At 37.4% G+C, this 22880-nt stretch overlaps 1 protein-coding gene across 2 annotated transcripts in view; it reads left to right on the top strand.

Moving 5' to 3' along the window:
- Positions 1-22880, top strand: part of pappaa (pregnancy-associated plasma protein A, pappalysin 1a) — a 95533-nt gene that overhangs the window by 2289 nt on the left and 70364 nt on the right. For both annotated transcript variants that reach the window (XM_025004026.2, XM_017407464.3), the window contains exons 2-6: positions 7896-9003; positions 17133-17278; positions 17593-17886; positions 18442-18634; positions 18836-18957. In XM_025004026.2, the coding sequence (XP_024859794.1) occupies positions 7896-9003; positions 17133-17278; positions 17593-17886; positions 18442-18634; positions 18836-18957 (1863 nt within the window). The remainder of the gene's footprint in view (positions 1-7895; positions 9004-17132; positions 17279-17592; positions 17887-18441; positions 18635-18835; positions 18958-22880) is intronic.

The raw sequence follows: 22880 nt of genomic DNA, 5'->3' as shown, positions 1-22880 counted from the left end.
CCCCCACACACACACACACACTCACACACACCACACACACACCACCCTCCCCTCTGGTCACATAAATAGTCGCCAGTGTTTGCGTGTATGCACTGACAAGCAAGAACACTTTGAGGTGGTGTTATCCTGTTGGCAAGGACTACCCCGCACAAGCCACAAGCCATGAGAGGGTGTTGAGAGGGGAATTTTGTTGTGACCCGAGTGACTCCCAGATTTCACACAGGATGAGCAGGATGACAGGAACATCTGTGCAGTGCACCTTTCTTGTTTGTCAAAAAGTTCCATGAACACAGTTACAATTAAAAGCCTAGCACCCCTAGAATGCATATCGCCCGCTGCCTTTCACGCCAGGGTTTTAGACTGTAAGACGTTTTGGTCAAACCTTGACAACAGCGTCATATGATATCTTGTGAGACGTAATGCTCTGAGTATGTGTTGTGAATGCCTCTCAGCGTCTACCACGTCAACTTTTATTCAATATTTGGAAAACTGACTCAGTTATAGCCCTTTTTGTGTTGGTTAACGTCAATTAACTGTGGCAGTCGTCTTCAATTTGATTGACTCCAAAAGCCAATCAGTTGTAGATGTTCATCCAATGATTACTTTCTGAAAGTTTCATTAAAATCTGTTCAGTGGTTCATGAGACATTTTGCTAACAGACAAAATGAAAGGACTTCAGATGTTAATGCTAATGTTGTAAGCAAAGATCTTGCACAATGAGCAGTACTTGAAGTATCTGTTGAGAATTACTTTCAGCTACAACAACACCAAATTGCAGCTCAATATCTGTAAAACTGACTAATTTACAGACATTTTTGTGTTTTGTATAATGATTTGGCTAGAACGGCCATCTTTATTTGGGTCGGTTCCAAAAGTTAATCAATTCTAGAGGTATATACAATGATTAGTTCCTAAAAGTTTTATTAGAATTTGTCCTGTGGTTCATGAGATGTTTCAGTAACATACCGGCGTACAGACAATGGCAAAAACACGATTGTCCGCCTTTACCTTTCTGCGGCAAGCGACAATAAACATACTCGTATAAAAAATCACATTGTACTCCACAGGTGTTGTTGTGCCCAGCCCCCCAACTTTCACTGGTTCCTCCCGACTAGAGATTATGTATAATCTTATGCGTTCATTTTTTTTAAGATTTAGTCCCAGCACTGTCTCAGAGAAGGGGACCGAAAGACAACAAATATTATGGTCAAACAAATTCAGTGTAGAGCCTAATCTTTTAAATCTAATTCAGCCCACAGCAATCCCATTGCCTCTAAAAATGCTCCATCCTCTTGTTTTGATCCCGGCACTATGTTGTTTTCGACCGCTGCAAATTCTGTTTACCTCTTCCCTCTTTTTTTTTCATGTTTCTTTTTTCTCCTTCCCTTTTGTTGCAATGATTCCTTGTGGTAATGTTTTATTTTTGTGAAGCGTGCTGAGCTTGGTTTCAACTTTATGAAAGCATGCTTGACCAATTTTGGAGCCTGCGCTGGTTTTGAATTGCCTCTCCAATGCACAGTAACTGTTCAACTTAAAAATATGTACCCTCCAGTTTGGTAATGTTACAGATTTCAGTCTTTTATGGTTAAAAATCCTCTTTCAGTTCAAGTTTTTTATGTATCTGGACACGATTTTCAAAATCTTTCAGATCCTACCATTAAAATGAGGTGCCATTATTTATTATTCTGCTTTTATAGACAGTTTTATCTGTGCTTGATTAGCAGAACCTGGCTGCTACTTTCCATCTTAAGTTAAAGTGATAATTCAGCTCTTTTGAAATGGGTTTCAGTGGAAAACTTTAAAACAGCTATTATCTTACCTGTTGTAGATGGCTTGTTCATAGCTAGTTTAATTCTCACTGGCTCCAACAGTTGTCTGAGAGAGGCCAGTTCCAACTGATGCCAATGTAATGGTTTAAAAAAAAACAACATTCACGTTATTTGCTGTGCCATTTTTTTTAGATTGGAGATATTTTAAGATAACAGCAATCCACTTTAGTTTTGGCCTCACTTGGACTATCCAAATAGTTTGTCATTTCAGTCAAAGCTAAACTCTGTTTCTCTTTGACTGACTGAGGTTGAACAGAGAGCTGTCTACAACAGGTAAGATATTAACTGTCCATCACTTTTCAACAGAAGCCAGCTTCCGAAGAGCTGAGCTGTCATTTTAAAGTCCAAAGAAAGATTTGAAAAAGTCAGTTAAAGAAACCAGATGTGTTATGTCAAGGATGCAGTAAATTTTGTGACTGGAAACACATGCCTAACTTTGCAATCAGTATCATGTAGGACCCCCCTTTTTCCAGCACAACCTGCACCTTGTCTTCTTCAGCAGTGTTGATCGGTCCAGCACAGTAGCTTGGAAAACCTTTCAGCTCAGTCCTTCAAAAAGAAAGCTTTGAAATGATTGAAATCGCGCCCCATCCCACCCCTCCTCACTTCCATCTGTCAAAAACAAACTAACAACAACAATAAAATTGATCTTTTTTAAAAAAATGTCATCATAGAAAAAGGTCCAAACCTTGTTTTTAGACTTTTTCATTGGTTTTTGTGTTCTTTGGCAAGTGGTAGTTGTTTTTCCCTCTGCCCTTCTTTCATGGAATAACTTGATTGTTGTTGTTTTTCTACACAACAGACTGTCAGATTTTTTCAGAGTTTTGACATTTTTCATTAGAGTTCTTTGGAACTCAGAATCCATATTGCCATCATTAATAAGAACCCAAATTATAATGTTACTGCCACCATGTTTTACTGATGTGATGCAATTACAGTTTCTCTTTACAAAGCAACCTGTAATTGTGCCAGAAAAGCAACATCTGGGCTGCTAAATCTTGTCTTTATTGAAGATTCATAAAAATGAACATTTTCCATCATAATCCAAGACTATAGTTGATTGAACATTTCTCTGGGTTCTTTAAGGCTTTCTTCACTCAAACATTTTTGTTACACAAGCACTTCTTGGTAGGGTAACAATGATCTTTGTACTTTGTACATAATTCTGTGGATTTGAAAAGTTCAAATGTTTTGTAACGTTTTTTTCATTGTAAATGTTAATTGACAAACATCAACGAACACATTTTATGAAGATCAGGCTTTGATAGATTCTTGTTCCTACAATAAAACAGGATGGTCACTCATGCCTGACTGTTAATTTGTCTGTTCACTGATAAACTTCAAACAAATATAGATTTAAATACAAAACACACACACACAAAATGTAAGAAAGACATATTTACCATTGTATTACATCACCCCTTTTTTATTACACTGTAAATGTTTTGGAACTGAACATATTCACAGTTGTCGTTTTGCATGATAAATTAGTATTTATTATTGTTGAGCACAAGATTTAATCTCCTCAACAGTTTGTTGTGATTATCCAATTCTCTTTTTCATAATGTGCTGTGGATTTTCAGAGGAGACAGATCTTGTCTGCAGGCAGGCCAGTTGAGCACATTTTGCTGTGTAAAAAGCCAAAGTGTTGCAAATTGTGCAGAAATGAGGTCTGGCATTGTCTTAATAAAATAACTGCAGACCTCCCTGGAAAAGACATTGATTTTATGATAGAGCGCATGTCTCTTTGAAATTCCAGCAAAGAGACATGCCTCAGAATCAACGATACCTTCACACATGTGCACGGCACCCAAGTAATGGGTTCATCACAGACACTTTCTTTTGCACTTTTTAATAATAGCTTGAATAATTCTTTTTATCTTTTTAACACTGAACCTGACGCCTTTTATTTTCCCCTGAAGCGTGGACTTATCCTAACACAGAACACGTGTCCACTTCCTTTCTGTCCGTTTGTTAAAATATGATACTCAGAGAATTTGGTGTTGATTCTGTGCAGAGTTGATGTGTGGCTGCTGTCTTGGGTTAAAGAGTTTCAGGTTGCATTTCTTGCTGCAGAGGACGCAGAGTGACAGGGGTTTTCCAGGATACTCCTTATCCAGTGTGACTATATTGATCAAGCTGGCATGACAGGTTTTTCATGCAATGAGGCCAGAGTGCTCAAAGGTCACTGAACTTTGTGGGCTTGGTCATTATGCACATTTTCCTAGTATGTATATGTACAAAAAAAACTACTTTTCTTTGCAAATTTGCACAGAAAAAAAATAAATCAAATTTTCAAACAGTTACTGTTCTCTGATGGAATTTTGTACAAAATAGTGAGCCTAGATTCATCCTCACATGGAAAGACTAAGCTAAAACCTCCAGATTGAGGCACCCAGAATTCATCCTAATCAGATTCCTGAACCACCTCAGCTGACCCTTTTTGATGTAGTGCAGCAGTGGCTCTATTTCGAGCTTCCTGTGGATGACGAAGTTCCTTATCCAATCTCCAAGGTTGAGTCTGGCCACTCTAGCTCGGCCACTTGTATCTGGGATCTCATTTTTTGGTCATGATCCACACCTCATGACCATAGGTGAGGGTAGGAGTGTCGACAGACCAGGGAATTGAGATCTTCGCCTCTCAGCTCAGCTCTTTACTACGACAGATGGGAGCAACGCCTTGATTATTGCAGACGAGGCCTCAATCCGTTGATCTATCTCATGCCTCGTCCTACCATCACTCATGAACAACATTTCCAGATACTTTAACTCCTCCGCTCGGGGCAGAGATTCACCTCCGACCCAGAGGGAGTATTCCACCTTTTTCTGGTTGACAACCATGGCCTCAAACTTAGAGTAGCTGACTCTCATCCCTGCTGCTTCACACTCAGCTGCAAACTGCCCCACTGCACGTTGAAGGTCACGGGCTGAGGACGCCAACAAAACCACATCATCTGCAAAAAGCAGAGACGAGACCCTGAGTTTCCCAATCGAGAAACCCTCCTCTCTACCTTTTGTTCTTTTTTCCATTTTCAATTTGCTGCTTGCATCAAATTCTAGACTGGTCCAGATCTTACAAATGCACAGAAATTAGACAACAATGTTTTTGAAAAAAACTTGAAATTTAGGTTTAAAGTTCAAACTTTGAAGAAAATTTAGGTTGTCGCTTTTTGTTGCACTCTGTTTGGAAACGGATTAGTACTTAAATGACTTGTGTCAAACCCTGCAAATGTTTTAGGATACAATTACTTAAAAGATCCTAAAGTGATGTCAAACTTTCAAGCTCTACTGCACCGGTTTTGCTTGATCACCAACAACTTATTAATTAAACCATCAAATTTAAAAGCCCTGGCACCTTTTAAATCAAATGAAAACATTTTAAAACCCACATTGTGTTTCATGCTGTCATTTCACAAGTAGGTAATTTAAAAGAAAACAAATGATTCCTAGTTCAACAGCAACCGTTAAAGAGACTTCAAACCCACACATTTACTCACACACCCAACTGAAACAGCCACAATCCCTAAAAGTTCTGTGTCCAAATGTTGTGCAAACTCTGTTGTGCCTTATTAGCACTGGTATCCGGGTCATTCTGGGGTGTCCCGCATCATAGAACGAGAAAAATAAATCACAAAAAACAGAAAGGCAGTCTTCCATGACCTGGTGTAGACAAATATATGCAGACACTGACTGATAAATCCTGTGATAACAGATATATCAGCTTTCACCTCGTGTGCTGTTACAAACAAAAACATTTAAATATGAATGCAGCTTGTTTTGTTTCTTTGGGTTTTTTTTTGTTGTTGTTTTTTCACTGATAATCCAAAACAGTTTAAGATGGATCTTTTTAATGTGCGGTAACTAAAAGAAAGATAAACATATTGAGATTAAAATGAATAAACCGTGACTGCAGTCTTTGCAGAAGGAGTTTGGACAGAATGTCAATTGCCTTTAATAACAATTGCCACAGTTACAACTTGTGTTTTTGTTTTAGTTTTTAAGCAGTCAAGCATTAGGTACTTAAATATGCATTAATAAACATTTAGAGTGGAGTTGTCCAACACCTTAAATACTGATGAATGTTCTTCAATTTATTATTCAGGGATTCAAAGATGTTAAAGTATCAGTGGAGGAAAAGTCTTTTTACTTTTTGTCATCTGGCATTTCAAAATGATGACAAATTGCAGCTATTAATCAGTCATGTATTACTCATTAAAACTGCAATTTAGTTAAATTAATTAGGAGTTAAACTTGATAGCAAATTAAGATGATGGAAGTGTTGTGATGACATTTCATCTAATTAGCATTGTAGGTATTTTTTATTAGGTGTACGTTTGAAATGTCCCTGGAATTTTCCATCCTCCTCAGAAAAATTGCTTTTGGTCACTTCAGGATAACTATGAAACGTGCCTTTCTTGACCTCTCACAGCCAAAACATTTGAAAAGTAAATGGAGTCCTCATTGTTCTCTTCCTCTCTGCTTTTTATCAAGTCCACATTTTCCTTTGTGGGTGTATGTGTGTTTTTTCACTCTCTTTTTTCCTGGGTGTGTTTTTATGAAAGGAGAAAAATGACAAGTGCAAGGAAGGTTGCTCTTGAACCTGACAGAAACTGTGCTTGTGCACATGCAAGGCTGTGTGTGTCTCTGTGTGCGTACAAATGGGTTCTTCAATCTATCTGCACATGTGGGAGTGTTTATTTGTTCTTGAGAATATATTTTTATGCCTGTCTGCATAAGTATGTGCATATGTGCGTGCGTGTGTTTGTGTGAGCTGTACAGTCGCAGTGTTGGGTCTGGAAAAGTGTAGCGCGTTAGATTAATTGAACATGGCAGAATTATGACAGCTGTTTACACTAGAAGCCCTATGAGCATTTTAGCACATCTTTTAGCTTCGAGTGTGTTAGGTGACAGATGGAAGGCTTTTTCCTTCCAGTGTATAGGAAAGCCTGAAAACATCATCCACCTGAAGACTGACCTGGATGCTGAACCCAACCCTCTGTCTTTGAACATTAGTATTTTAAAACACCAAGTTAATGAATGCATACTGCTGTGTTCATCTAATTAGAAACAGGTCAAAGTTAGCAAGATGTCTGTGCACCATTAACCAGCCACTTACTGCAGGCTAAAAAAGCATAATCGATGGGGAACAAAGGCATCTGAGTGGATATGTGCTGGAGACAAATCTGTGATCATCGCTGCGATAATCAGCTTCACGTTATCATAAAGCTACCAGAGACAAGAATAAAGAGTAATTACCAAAATCTAAGGCAATGATCCCTATAGCAGCTGTTAAGGACACTTCCTACCTATTGGAACTGGGTGTGTAGGTCATAGATTAAGTATCTTTATGTGAATAGGTATAATTGCCTAAAAGCCCGTGAAGTGCTTCAAGTCTGGAGTCCAGCTCTATCACCTGTGAACACACAATTTTCTCATGCTCAAATGAACCTTTTAAAGCATTTCACCGTGCACTAAACCAACAAACATTTAGCATTCAGAGATCCCCTAAGAAGGGAAAACACATTACCATTCCTAAAGCTGACATACAGAGTCCAAGTGAAACAGGAAAAAAAAGTGTTTTGGTACCTCTACAAAAACAAGGCTTTAGCAGAAAACTAGTTTCTGGCAAACCCCACTAGTGAGGGACGTTTACATGAACAAACTTTAATGTACTCAATGTTCACATAAACATATACAGGAGAGATTTCCATGGGGTCTCCCTTAGTTAAACATACACTTCAGCTCAATTTCCAGATCAGCACACCCTTAGATATTAAAAGAACATTTCATGTTTGATGGTTTTTTTCTCTAATCCTAGCCTCATTTTGTGTTTTCTACAAGAACTATTTAGATTATTCAATCATTATGGCTTGAAAACAGGCATCTGTAAATATGTATATTTTGCAAGGACTGCTGTAAGTCTATAAATCCTTAGCGCCTCTTGACTTTTTCAGAAAACATAAACAAACTGTTAATGCATTTACTTTTTTTGTTAACATTCATCTTAAAACATTGAAATACAAGCACACATATATTAATATACTCTTGTGTTTATTCTCTCTTCAGGCCTGTACGACAAATGCTTCTATGCCTCCAGTGACCGAGGTTGGCTGCTTGGTATCCAGGCGGTTAGTGAACATGGAAACGGTGACCCTCGATTCTTCTTCTCCCTTAAAACTGACCGTGCTCACAAAGCGACCTCCATCCACTCTAATGTCCGTTATGTGCCCAAACAATGGGCACATGTGGCAATCACATATGACGGTCTGTACATGAAGCTCTTCATCAATGGAGCCCAAGTAGGAGTTAGTCGGGAGCAGTCAGGCGATGTCTTCAGTCATTTGACCAAAAAGTGCAAAGTTCTGATGATTGGAGGAAATGCACTGAATCACAATTACAGAGGGGCAGTGGAAAGAGTGGGTTTATGGAGGCAAGCCCGGAAGCAGAGGGATATTATCAGGGATATGCAGGGCCATGAGGACCTTGAAGATCTACCTCAGTTAGTCATTCGTGAAACCTTTGAGCATCCGGGCCGCAAGTGGTTGACTGTAAAAGATGGCAGTTTTCCTCAGTCTGAGAAAGGAGGAGGTGGACGACTAGGATTTTTAGGAAGCATGGGGGGAGTTGAAAATGCTGATGGAACGTTGGATACAACCCTGGAAACTCCAGCTTGTGGCCAAACGGTGTGCGACAATGTTGACGTCATTAAAAACTACAACCAGCTTTGGACCTTCCGTCGGCCAAAGAAAGTGCGGTATCGTGTCATAAATATTTGGGACGATGCTGGGAAGAGGCCAACTGTAACTGATCACCAGATCATTCTGCAGCACCAGCAGCTTAATGAGGCCTTCAGTCGCTACAATATATCTTGGGAGCTAAGCATTCACAATGTAACCAATTCCTCCCTACGTGACCGCTTGATTCTTGCTAACTGTGATATCAGCAAGGTTGGTGACGATGGATGCGATCCAGAATGCAACCATCCTCTGACCGGATATGATGCAGGTGACTGCATGTCTGGGTACTGGAGCAAGTGTCCTGAACACAAACAGGGGAATAATATATGTGACCCAGAATGTAATTGGGAAAACTTCATGTATGATCTAGGTGACTGCTGCAACCCCAATGTGACAGATGTGACTAAAACATGCCTCGACCGCTCCTCTCCATACAAGTAAGACCCCTCTTTTCACATTTTTTCACTTTGCAAATGTTTTTCTTTTTGTTCATTTAACAAACACAAAACATCACCAAAAAATACCTTCCTCTAATTATAACAATCTGAGCTTCATTTGATGAATATTTTTGTTGACATTACACTACACACTGCAGCCTCACATGACTTCCTTAAATTAAACTGCAATTCTTTCCATACTTAGTCCCTTTAGAAAGTTCTTTTTTTTGTTAATGTCTTGCCCTACTGCTTCCTGATCATTTGGACTGAGGCTGAGTGTAACCCAACTCCCAGCCTGTGTGGCCTGGGAAATCCTCTGGGGCAGCTAGTCCAATCTAGCCTTGGCCTGGTTCAATCAGTGTTCCACACTTAAGAAAGGCAAAACAAATGCAAGGGGATGATTTTAATGGTAGCAAATGTGAAGGCAAGACTGCTCATTTTTGGATCCAAGTTTCAACAACCCTCTCCACTTTGTGGTCTTATTTAAACTGGGTTGATTGGAAAAGAGAGCTGGTTAAGAGAAAGTGACAAGTTAAACAGACCGTAAGGGCAGTGAGAGGTCAAAAAAAAAAAAAAAGACAGGCCAATATGACTGATTCTTGTAGCAAAAAGAATAATCTGAAGACACTGTCACGAGTGTCCTGAGGAGGCAGTTAAGCTGTTTTTCCACCTTATTGTCCAATCTCAGCACAACTCGCCTTGCCCTAATCTGACCCTACTCAGTTCTCTGCGGTCTCTGTGGTTTTCCATTTAACTGAGTGCCACCTCAGTGTAGGCAAGTGATCATAGCATGGCCTCCCAAAACTTACCACCAATGGGTAAATAAGTGAAATAACATTGCAAAACACTCACCATTCTTTACCATAATTTCCAAAAACGCAGTGGATGAGTCGAAGCCAACTTCCCTCCACCGGTCATAGCTGGTAAATTTGGTCTAGCTCCTTCTGAATTCTGTCAAAAAGCACAGAAACATACCTCCTCATAGTACTACAGTGTTGGTTTACGAGTTGCCATTTCAATATATATTTATATATTTTTTTTAAATTAAATTTTTTTTTTTTTTTAAAGTAAACAACAAAAACAAATGCTGCTGTTGCAAGGTTTCAAAAATGTTGGGTTTCTTGTGGAGGAGATGCTCTCATGATTGACGTCACTCTCTGGCCAATCAATAGCCAGCAGTCTGCTTACATCAATGAAAAGTCTGAACTTGTACCAGGTCTATCCACTTAGGGCCAAGTCGAGCCCATGGAAAAGGGCCATTATTGTTCTTTGAACATAGATAACTGAAATAATTTGCTGACAAAAATAATGGAAGTAGTTATCGACTTTTTCCATGTTTCACAGTGTTACAAATTTACCTATATGTTAATGGTACTCATGTAAGAAGAAATAGATTCAGATTTTTTTAATGTCTAATTCTGGAGGATACATAGGTTGTCACAAATGGATGCAAGTTTTGTTTTTGTGGTTTCTCCATTGTGGTTTGTAGATGATGAATAAAATCTGGTAAGGAAAATAAATCTCTGGAATTTGCTGTAAGAAGGTTTTTGCCAGACCTCTAATAGCAGAATTGTTTGTTTCTTGGTGCGCTGAAACTCAGCACAGTAAAGTGAGACATTTTTGTGGAGAGCACAGGGGAGCTTCATGGGTACTCCAGGGAAAGAGGCAAAAGTTACTAATGTTTGTCAGTATTTTTTTGCTGCTTGTCATGTAAGGACAAGAGAAAGTATGAAAAATGAGTTGTCAAAGTGCATGGGCTGTAGGGTCTTTTTGATAGCATGAACTATTTAAACAAGACTGTTTTAGTCATAATCAAGATAAAAGTAGTCTGTATTGGCACCACCCTGAAAACTTAAATGACCACAAAATAGCTTAACAATGTAATTTAATTAAAAACATTAGATGTAAAACCAGGTAAATCCCTTCCAACTTAGTCATCAGCAGAAGCTCATACATTAAGTGGCAGCTAAATGCTTTGTTTAGACATCAGCCATTGACAATATGCTTGCTGTGGAATATAAGACAGAAGCAGAAAAAAAGACAAGAAACTTCTCATCCCAAAAAGTAAATATAATCTTCCCAAGTGATTGCTTATTTTGTTTTGATTGTGGTATGTCTGCAGAGAGCTGCACTACAAACAGTTTGACATTCTTCCTTAATTATGGAATTCTGGGCAAACAATGTCCTGCGTACGTAGGGGAGCAATAGTTGTTAGGTCTAACAGTCATACTTTTCTATTCTATTTTTACCATTTGTTACTACATATTTGCATTGTGTGTTTCTGTGTGTGTGTTTTAAAGTCAGGATGGGATCGAAAATCTGACAGGATGAGAATTCCTGTTAATGAGGAAAAGTGGTGTTTTAGGGGTTAGGATGTGGTTTTAGTGTTAAAGTTTTGTTAAAAATTAGGTTTAGGGTAGGACTTAGGCATTCCATTATAATGACTGAAGTTTAGGGTAAGTGGCAGGAGAATGCATTGTGTCAATAGAGTGCCTTATGGAACACGCAAGTAAACATACAATCACACATTTACACATATACATTTGGCTGAAGAAATTGTTTTGCATTGCTTTTATAAGCTTTGGGTTAATGCTTGTTATGGTTTTAGTGGCATTTGGTGTTAAGGGCAACTCACAGTTTTACTGTTTGCTTGACTTTGAGGTGTGTGTAAATAAAATGTTGCCTTCTGTATTAGTTGACAAGACTAGATGTGAGCAGCCCAGTCGTTTGTGACCACTCAAACTGCAAATAGAGACTATGCATGTGTCCTGATAAAACTTCCATCAATAAGATGTTTCCAAAGAATAACGAGACAAAGAAAATGGCAAGTTTGATCATATGCAGAAAGAAAACCAACATGGTTGCTTAAGTATAATGTGCAACAGTGTTTGTTGGTTTTGATAATCATATAAATGTATAATTCATCATTCAGGTAATAAACACAACTGACATTGAATTCCCCTTCTACTGGACTAGAGTGTAAAATTGTAGACTAAAAAGTAAAATTTTGGGTTGCAGCTGACCAAAACACAGCATGATTACGAGAGACCATCCTTGTTGACAAGGTTTCAACAATGGTTTTGTGTGAGCGGAAGAAGAAACCATGAAAAATCTCTTTACTGACAGTAATGTAATACTTATTTAACATTCTTGTCTTGAGTTAGAAAATAAACAGCAGACAATCAATAGTTTCAATGCTTTTTTTCTCATCGATTTTTCTTATGTGACAAATTCTGGAAACTAGAAAATCAGTTTATTAGAACTTTTTTTGTGATTACCTTAAAATGTTTTGCAATTTCCTCCCAGACTATGGCAAGATTGATACAAAAACTTGTCAAGGAAGTTATTGAATCAATTTCAACCTTAATAGAGTTTTGGGAAATGAAGTTTTGGCTTGGTGCTGTCAAGGGCTAATAGGTCATGTATTTTCCCTTGGCCTCTTTTTCTCAGTCTCTTTCTTTCCGTAGCCAATATCTCTCACTGTGGCAGGTTAATGGATGAACCACCTTGTGTCTTTCATTCACTCAATTTCCCTGCTGTATTCCAGCTAAGTGTGGGGAGCTAATCTCTTGGGCCCATGACTTGTTTTTTTTTGTTTTTATTTTACAGTTGGTCATCTAAACCTTATCCCTCCTGTCTCATAAAACATAATTGAGTGCCTGGACATAAATACCAGGACTTTCCACTTCCCTTTTAAAGCCTTATAAAAACACCTGTTGTCAAAGTTTCACCTGTGCTTTTATGTAGACTGGTCAACGTCTGAGGTAGGAGTTCTATATAACAAGAGCACTTATGAGAATCTGAAAGGTGTGAAAATCGGGGGGTTTACTGAGACCAATTTTGGAATGCAGGGGAGTTGCATCTGGCTATGACAGGATAATATGTGGCCAGATGCTGTTGGTGGTCCTTGAAAATATTGCACCTCAGGGAATTTGGCTAATAATGCAATGGTAAAGTAATTTTAGTTTAAAAGTCAGAAGAGAGGGTGCTGATGAAGAGGTTCTCACATTTCTACCAAAACTGAGAGAGTTCCGTGTGAGACTCTATTGAGAGTATCTACCTCATATAGAAAACAAAGCATTTGGTCTATCCATTTGCTCACTGCATATGATGTTATATAGTGTATTAAAAAATAAACAAAAAAATCATCTACTACAGTTTTGGTGCATAAAATGTCCTTGGAAGTAAAATAGTTCTCTGAGGACTAAGCTGGAAGGTTAAAGAGGAGAGTGCAAGAATAGTAATAAACCCAGAGATGAATGATGGGTTTAGGGTCTGTGGTGTTGACCGACTCAATGATGGGGAGCCAAGGGCCCCCGTCAGTTTCCGAAAGAATCTTGGCTGTGAGAGTGTCACTGCAATGCCAGCTCATCTCAGTCTCCCACTATGCTGACCTAAACATATGTATACAAGACAAATTTATGGGCTAATAGGAATTATATGTGGATGTGAATGGATAAAGGTATTTAATACGTTTTAGACACTATGGGCTGCCATATGCTCTCTTGGGTATTCCCACAACAGCAAAGCTTAACTGTAGTGAAGCTTGATTTTCTGTGCTCAGCTTTTTCTTTCCCTTTTCCTCCATCTCTTTTTTTGTCCACATTCTCTCTCTTTGTAACTTTTTAAAAATTGCTTTTTCAAAATGAGTGTATAAAAAGCCTGGTCTTCCCAAGTGGTCTGTTTAAGCTGGGAAAAAAAATATGAGGAGAGGCAAGAATACAGATGTGAAGCTATGAGATGAAGAAATTGTTACAGGGTATGAGAGAACAAACAAACACCTGGGGTAGGATAATTGACGAGGACGTTTGAATAATATGATTAAGCAGAAGAACTGTTTGAAAAGTCTAGACTGTGCTAACCTCAAACACCCTCAAAGTGAAATAACTGATATTGATTAGATAGCCTAAAGTCCACCTAACTTTTCACCAAAATGGCAAAAGGACATTTGAAATTGGAAGTAAATATCCACAACTGAGCAACTTTAAATCTGTTTGTGCTCCCACTCTTCCCTGGTATGTTACATGACCAAATGTGTTAATGAACCTGAAACAAAAGGATAAATTTTGACCCAGAGCAGAAGTGCTGCTTTCATTCACAGCTGTTTCAATCAGTTCAGCATCAAACCCCTTTGACCCCTTTCCTCCTTGTGCATGTCCAAAAATTCTGAATAAATATTTTCTAAGGAAATACTGAAATTCCTTAAATTATTAAAAAGAGGGACCTTCTGTCATTTGCTCTTGTTGTCTCACTCTCCACCTCTGTTTTTAGACCTCGCCTCATTGAGTCTCTTCTGTTGCTCTTAAATTGGCTTTAAGAGCATGTGCTACTTAGTCTTTATTAGGCAGCTTTTTATCACAATAAAGTTTCTTAACGTAATAGTCCAAATTGTCAGAAAACTGAAAGAAAATAATGCTAAAAACATGCTTTGATAATAGACTACCGTTAGGGGAATGGAGCTCAATATTCAAGCATCCAAAACACATACCATGTTTTGATAAGTTAAAATACCTTCAAGCGGTTATCATTTAAGAACTTTATTTGGTATGATCATCCATGTCAATTTGCTAAGGATTAGAACAAAATAGATTTTTTTTTAATTAAAAAAGCATTTTTTTCAGGTAGGTTTATATTGCAAGCTTTATGCTGGTTTTGGGACATTTCCCATTATTATCAGATACAAGAATGATTTGCTCATAGCAGGAACATAAACATGTAGGAGACAAAGATAATTTAACTTTTACACTATTCCCTAGAATTCAAACCCAAATATTTAGTACTAGCTCAAAATATGCTGAGCTCATTTCCAGAGTATGCTTTTGAAAAATCAGATCACTACAGAGATGCAATTTTACCATTTCAAACACAAAACAATTTTATTATCACCTGATTTCATTTTTCATTTCATTAATTCATTAGGCTCATGACAAAACAAATACTATGGAGCACAAACACGTTTTCATTCAGAACACAAAGGCTTGATGGGTGGATCACCTGTACCAGTATTTGTAAAAATGGTTAAGTTTGAAAAAATAAACTTCTTTTCACTAAAATGTTGCTACGTCTAATACTGGTCTCACAATGAGAATAAGTTTTATTGAAGTCATTTTGAGGTTGGCACACCGGCTAAAACATCCATCCATCCATCCATGCACAGTGAGAGCATGCAAGCTCCAGACAGAAAGGTCACAGCTGAGATTTGAACCTGCAACCTTCTTGCTATTTGGTGATAGCACTCACAGCAACCACCTGTACCACCATACCTCCCCCAAACAAAACTGTGGTGCATACACACACACAAATAAAATCTGTTTTCCTATAAATTAAAGTTTACATGAAATTAGTTTCCAGCACACAGAAAGTTTATTTGTTCCAATGTCAAATTATTCCACTAAATAGAACATATTTGAAAACAAAAAAACACTGAAAGAAATTATCAACAAGTACTTATATTTGAGGAAATTAGAGTTTACTGTGTACATTTTTTTTGACAAATGTGCAAAACATGAGTATAAAATATAAGTCAGTCAAGTGGTTTACACAGGCTAGGTTAAAACAACCAATGAAGATCCAGTTTGGGATTTTGTGGCCAATTTGCTATGTTTAGTTTCTGATAAAAAACTGATGTTTGTGTATCCACTGAATATATCTCTCCAAAGCCTTCTAAAAGTCAAAGAAAAAGACTAAACTATCATCTCGACATGTGCAACAGATTACTTGTTCTTCCAAGAAGACTGATCTTGTTGATTCTGTCTGCCAGGACCACCAGCCAGGCTCACAGAGAAAATGTGTTCACAAAATGAATGACAGTTTCACTGATGCAAAGATATCTCATTATGTTGAGTGATTGCAATCATTAGCATTACCCTTACTACTCTCAGGGCCTCAGACAAAATATTAGGTCATAAAGAGGAAGACATCCGACTACCTGAACCATTAATTGAAGTCTCAGGCTGACTTGTATGAGTCATACTGAACTGCTACGCTTTCCGAATATTAAAGCTAATTTATGCAGACAGATGTAAGTGAAATATAGTTTATTAAATAATAATGAAAAACATGAAAAAATGTATTATATAAGTGTTTTTAGGGTCATCAGGAAGATTTGTATTGTACCATATGGACCACAGATGGAAATTGGTCAGTAGCTGAATCTGGAACAGTGCATTTCTTTTCTTATGAGTAGTATTTATGTGCATAGTTTCTCAAAACTTTAAAGAAATGACCAACAGTATTTGACTTGTTTTTGCCATTAGCACGTTTCTGGTTCTGGCCAAGCAGTCTGGTTTTAAATCAAAGTGTCTCCTACTACCAATATTGTTGAGGTGGTACTCCAATTTCCTAGTAGACCTAACCATAGCCCTTAGGTTTTTATTTGATGTCAGAAAGAGTATTGGTTAAAATATTCCACAATGATATAGGACACCCCTTCAACATGCTTATAAGCCATCACATTCTTTTTAGGTAAAAATACATCAAAATAACACACTCATGTTTGAGCAGTTAAGTTATATAATGTATGGTATCAAGTTGATTTGCATAAATAAACAAAATGCACTGAACTTCTAGGGGTGTTTTATGTGCATTTAATGCTAAAATGACTTTAAAAAGTTCTTTAAAGTTGAACTTTATTAGGGAAACTGTTACAATAGATGATAGCAATCTGTTACCACAATTTAACAAAAACAAGCTGTAGTCGTGACGAATAAAAACTCATTAAAATAATTTAAGAAAAAAGTAACAATTTCCATGAATTAAAACATATGTAAACAGCACACTCAGCGGTGAGTAAGCATTATTGGAATAGCTCCTCTAAAGGTCACTAATCAAATACCCCATTTATGTAAATCAACCCATTCAAACATCTCTATTTTTGACACATTATATTATTTTTTTCAAACAAGTGGTTTTAAATAAAACCAATTGGTTTCAACATTTCCAGGTTGTACAGTTTACGTGTTGAGGAACCATTGTATTCTGAAAGATAACTCTGCATGTGCTCTCCTTGGTCATTTTTCATATTCAGAAATTTACCCTGATGAAATTTACATTCCCAGAAAGAGACAATTTTCATTATAGAACCATTAACTTAATGCAAAATTCTTTTTGTTTTTCTTTCTGTTTTCCAGAGCCTATTTAGTTGTGAAAGAGCTCAAAGAGATTCTACAAATGGATGGTTCGACTCACCTGAATGTCTTTTTTGCCAATTCTTCTGATGAAAGTTTGGCAGGGTCTGCCACTTGGCCCTGGGACAAAGAAGCCCTTACACATTTGGGTAGGAAACAAACAAAAACACAAGCACACACATTCATGCATACATACTGTACACACTCACATACACTTACAGTAAATACATGCACAGATTGTTGACTTTGAGTAATGTAGCCCAAACCTCCAGCAGTCTTTGTCTTTATAGCAGCTCTAACAGAGATGGTGATAATGAAACTGAGGAAGCCCATAAATAATGCATTGTCTGAATCTTACCACAGATCTACATACAGTACATTACCAATAGGCAGTTGGGTTTTGTATATGCTATGACTGAGTACAAGATCCATGTGTTTTTCTTTCTTTTTTGTACTTTTTCAGGTGGAATTGTACTGAATCCTTCCTTCTACGGGACATTTGGCCACACTGACACAATGGTCCACGAGATTGGACATAACCTCGGCCTATACCACGTGTTTAGAGGCATATCAGAGATTGATTCGTGTAACGATGCATGTTTAGAAACTGAGCCCTCAATGGAGACTGGAGATCTGTGTGCCGACACGAATCCCACGCCAAAATACAAAGGCTGCAATGACCCCGAACCAGGCAACGAAACCTGTGGCTGTCAGCATTTCACACACACGCCATTTAACAACTACATGAGTTATGCAGGTGAGACGGGCTCCTCGCTTGGCTTTTGCTTCTTACCTGCGAAAGATTTACAGCTGAACCACTCAAAAACTGAAATGGATCACCACAGAGGAATTTGTTGAGCACAGAGACATACAGTATGTGGAGTTTTTCAGGGAAAAAATATTGAAATAACTTAGCAGGAAGGGCATCGTTTCATTCCACTTGATTTATATCAAAGCCATTTTTTTGTTTTTATTGCATATAATAATATATACTGTCAAATATGAACAGATATCTTTTTTTTACTTATGTCTAATGGACTTTTTGGAATTATTTTATATCCTTTTTTGTAAAACGCTTTTTCCAATAAAAGTTTGGATGCTCTTTTCACACTGATTTACATTACTTACCTCTACCAAATAACCTATTTGGTCCTATTTAGTAATGTTATTGTGCTGACCGGCTTTGAAATTCAGTGCTGGCGTCAAATTCAAAATGAGTCTACAATACATGTTTTATGACGTAATAGCATTCCCACACACAAACATTTTATTAACTGTTCAAACATTAATGATGTACGTCTTTTGTTCACAGATGATAGTTGTACGGATTCATTCACTCTGAATCAGGTGGCTAGAATGCACTGCTACCTGGATCTTGCATACCAGACGTGGCAACCCTCCTCTAGACCTACCCCAGTAGCGATGGCACCTCAAGTAGTTGAGCAGCATCACAACTCGGTCACCCTGGAATGGCTTCCACCGATTTCTGGACAGTTTTATGACAGGTAAAACAAATTATTTCACACTGGTTTATGTGGTGAAAAGCTGATCGAGATTAACTGATGCTTTAATTAAGGATAATGGTATTGTAATGAGATGAAAGTAGAACCTAAAAACTCCTTTCTGTTACACGTAGTCTGTAAGACATCTCTATGATTCTGGTCTGTGTCTAAGTTGGTTACTGTTTCTATTTGTTGGTTTCCTAGAGAAGTGGGATCAGTGTGTGATAAATGTACTGAGGGGAGAGTTCTTCTGCAGTATGCCTCTGACTCTTCATCTCCAAGGCCATGCGATCCCTCTGGACACTGGTCCCCACGAGAGGCTGAAGGTATAGTACTATATTTCACAAATTTTATGACATGTTTTATGACACTGCATGTTTTTAGTTGAAGGGTAGTATTTGGTTTTGTGTTAAAAGCCTCTTTGGAACATGTATCATTCATACTTAGCCAATAAATGACAGTTAAGAGTCATTCTTTTGAATATGATAAGCTCTACAAATGCAAATGCTGTGTAAAAGCAAAGTCACAGTCCCCCTTTGATCCACAGCTTAAAGAATGATTATACGATTTAAAGTTTATCTGGTGTTTGGTTTTTGAGTTAAAACTCCATGCACAAATTTCAGTGACTGACTCAATCCTAAAATAATACAAGTGACTCACTGGATTTATGACACTTAGGCCACAAGACAACATGGAAGGATCACACAGGCTGCTTCCCAATGGATGGTGGTGCATCGTACCACAGATTCCACATAATGGCTCAGACCCCAAACCGAGGCTGATTAATATAGTAGGCACTAAAAAAGCTATATTTCTGAAAAAAAAGAGCAGTTTTCAACATTAGAGCCACAACACAGAGACACTCAAATGGTTTTAAGTTATTTATTTTCAGCTATAGAACAGTTCCATCTTTGCTCCTTATCACTGTAGTTCTGGCCAAGATCAAGCATTTTATTTGCAGCTCCATGTACATGATGTTCAAGTAAATACCATTCGTAGAAAAGTTTTCAAGTTTACATTGCAGGCACAAGCAACATGATGCTTTGAAGAGTTGAGTTAAGTAAAGTATCCCTGATGAAGAAGTGTTTTCCAGGCTTCAGTTAAAGATGCATATTGCTAAGACTTACTTTTAGACTTACATTTGTGCTCTCCACAAATGCACATCTGCAGCTTTGTGTGCACGCTGTTCTGATTTTATAGATCCTAATAAAATTTTTAAACCATTTTTTAATTAAAAATATTTAGACTCCAGGCACAGACAGTAACACGGCGCTTTGAAGAGTTTTGTTTAGAAGAATAACTCTGATGAAGAAGTGTTTCCTGCACAGACAAAAATTAGTTAAAGATATAGAAGTGCTTAAAGATGCTTAGGCATTTGTTTTGCAGCTGTGCTTTACAAACACGAATCTCTATATTACAGCATGTTGCTGCCACTTCAGACTGTTATAAGTGTATGTATAAACAACATGGTATGGGCTACTTTAGTTTGTGTTTTGTTGCTGTTGTTCCTGCAACTTTGCTTAGCTATGAAAAACTAAGTCATCATGGACACAGTTTTGCTTTGTGATGGAAACTAAATTGTTCAAGTACTGACACTGTGCTTTGCAGCTGTCTGCATTTTTTACTTCTACTTTCTAAAACTATTTTTTGCACCTTGTCTGTTTAGAGATAAAATTGATTGCTGTCAGCCCTCTTCAACTTTTGTGCTTTCAGTCAATAAGCATTTAACCTAAGCATACCGTTATGTCTGCAGGCTTTGTGCTGTTAGTGTTTTGTACACGAATACCTCTGCATTGCTGTTGAAATACTCAAAATGTCTTATTTTGCATAGTATGAGATCAATGCTGATAGATAATTCCATGGCCTAGACCCAAGCTAGGAGCATAAGTTGTTTTCACACATGCACTGCAGTCCTGCCATTTTTTAGAGATGTTCCAAGAAATGTTCCAGCAAATATCCACAGCCAATTTCCAAGTAATATCCCTGCAAAACTTACAAGTGAGCTAATATGTGAAGCTGTTTTTGTCCAACAGTATTTCTTGTGAGTGTAAAAGTTAGCATGCACATAGGAGTAGCTCTGTCACATTCCTTTTTGCTAACATGGGGGATTTTAACACTTGTGGCATTGATAGTCGCATAAAATGGCACATTCTCAGATTCTATGGCCTCAAAACCACATTTTGATATAGCTTTGCTGAAAACCAGTGTTAATTTTGACAGTAAATTTTAATGGAGTTTTAGTCATATTCTTTGGAGAAAGGTGTCATTTAGTTTTAGCCAAAATATATTCATTCTTCTTTACTTATAATTTTAGACTAGTTTTAACTGAATAAATATGATGCTGTTTAGTTGACTGAAAACTGATTTGGATCCAGACCATCATTTAATGTGTTCATCTTTTGTCCATGCTCTTCATCACCAGCAGGCTACTGTAAGGTAGAATTGAGCTGAGCTAGCCAACTGTGTGCTAAACTCTATTAAGACTACAACAATTACAGTACTGTGCACATAAACACAAATAACATCTGGCAAAAATTACATGCACACACATAAACAAACTGGTCTAATGGTCTTAACACCTGTCTGTACACAGTTCATACCCACTTGGTGTGCTGCTAACCAACAACAAATACAATTTAGATAATAATGTTTGCTCAGTTGTCGATGGACTTTGGAGTTTCTCAATTTTTTCATCACTTTCACATTTTTTTTTGAATTGAGAAATGTATTAGACCTCAGCCAATTGTAGTTCCTACAACTATTTTTATGGTTTTATTGTACCTGTGTTTGGTAGTAATAATTAGTTGTGCAGGTTAATGAAGATTGGTTGAAATAATAACAATAATGTGACAGTACAGTGTTTGGTTGATGCAAAGAAACTGTAGAAATTGGTTCAGTGAAGTGTACACATAGCTGTATACAAGTTGCTCTTGCATAGAATGTGTGCATTCTGTATTTTTTCTGGGAAAGCTATATATAGGGTGTCACCTACAAAGGTTAAATGTGAATACATGCAAACAAAACAAAACACAACAAAAATCCCATGAAGGTTTGACCATTTTTCAACTTTCCTTTTACACTGGCTATAATGTGTGTACCAGAGGCAAGTCTGGACTTGTCTAAAATGCTGTGTGTAAACTGCACTTTATTTTCCCTCTTGGAATGGGTCCCTGTTTGAGGCAGCTCCCCTTTCTCTGTAACTATGCTTGGACCAGCTTCTCACTGGATACCACAGCTGCTGTCCTGCTGCGATGGTGTATTTGTGTCCAGCATTTTCTAACTTCCTCTTTGACATTCTGGTAAACTATAAGTTCTACAAATAAAGTTAACTAAAACATATATGAGCTATTAGCATCTCCTTATACAAAAAAAAAAAAATAGAAAAGTCAGCATTTGTGTGTGTCGACTTGCATCTTTCATCATTCCTGCCTAGATTACACCTGTTTAGAATTGTGGGCCATCTCTGCACACAAGTTTGAGATGGAAACAATTGTGGGGCCAGAATGAACCAGATAACCTTGAATAAATCTTCACATGTCAGTGCACAAGAGAAATATTGGTAGAGTGAAAAAAAGCCCCACTAGAAGACAAGTTCCCATGAATATGAGTTCCAGGAGATGGGTGAAGAGACAGTGTAGTGTTTAAGCTATCGTGGGTTACGACTGTGTGTATAACACAAGTTCAGGCTGACAGGTAGAAGACAGAAGGGTAAAAAAAAGAAGTTCTTTATTTAAATAAAACCAAACTGAAAGGGCTGCAATACAAGTAGTCAAAAAACAGGAAATCAGTCAGAACAAAAGAGAAATAAACTTGATTTGGGCCAGTATAAAAACCAATAAACCATGACACAAAAAATCATTGACAATGAAACCAAGATATTTAACAAAATTACATGAATAACAGCATTATACACTTTGGACAACCATTAAGTTTCTGTTTGATGATCTGGTTATCAAAAGTAAACACTGGTCAAAGAAATAGAAATAATGTTTGTATTATTTCTAGGTAATTTCAACATAATCATTTTATGGGGCGCCGTTTGTAAAGGAGCTTGTGCTAAAAATTCATGCCTAAATTTTGTCACATTTAGCTTCAAACACTGTATAAAAATGTAGTGTTGATTTTCTGATGTCACTTTTTACAACATTTAGCGCCGTTTGTAAAGGAGCTTGTGCTAAAAATTCATGCCTAAATTTTGTCACATTTAGCTTCTGCTAAAAATTTATGCCTAAATTTTGTCACATTTAGC

Source organism: Kryptolebias marmoratus, linkage group LG14, assembly GCF_001649575.2.
Source record: "Kryptolebias marmoratus isolate JLee-2015 linkage group LG14, ASM164957v2, whole genome shotgun sequence".
Classification (NCBI taxonomy): Eukaryota; Metazoa; Chordata; class Actinopteri; order Cyprinodontiformes; family Rivulidae; genus Kryptolebias; species Kryptolebias marmoratus.
This window is presented reverse-complemented; position numbering and strand designations above follow the sequence as displayed.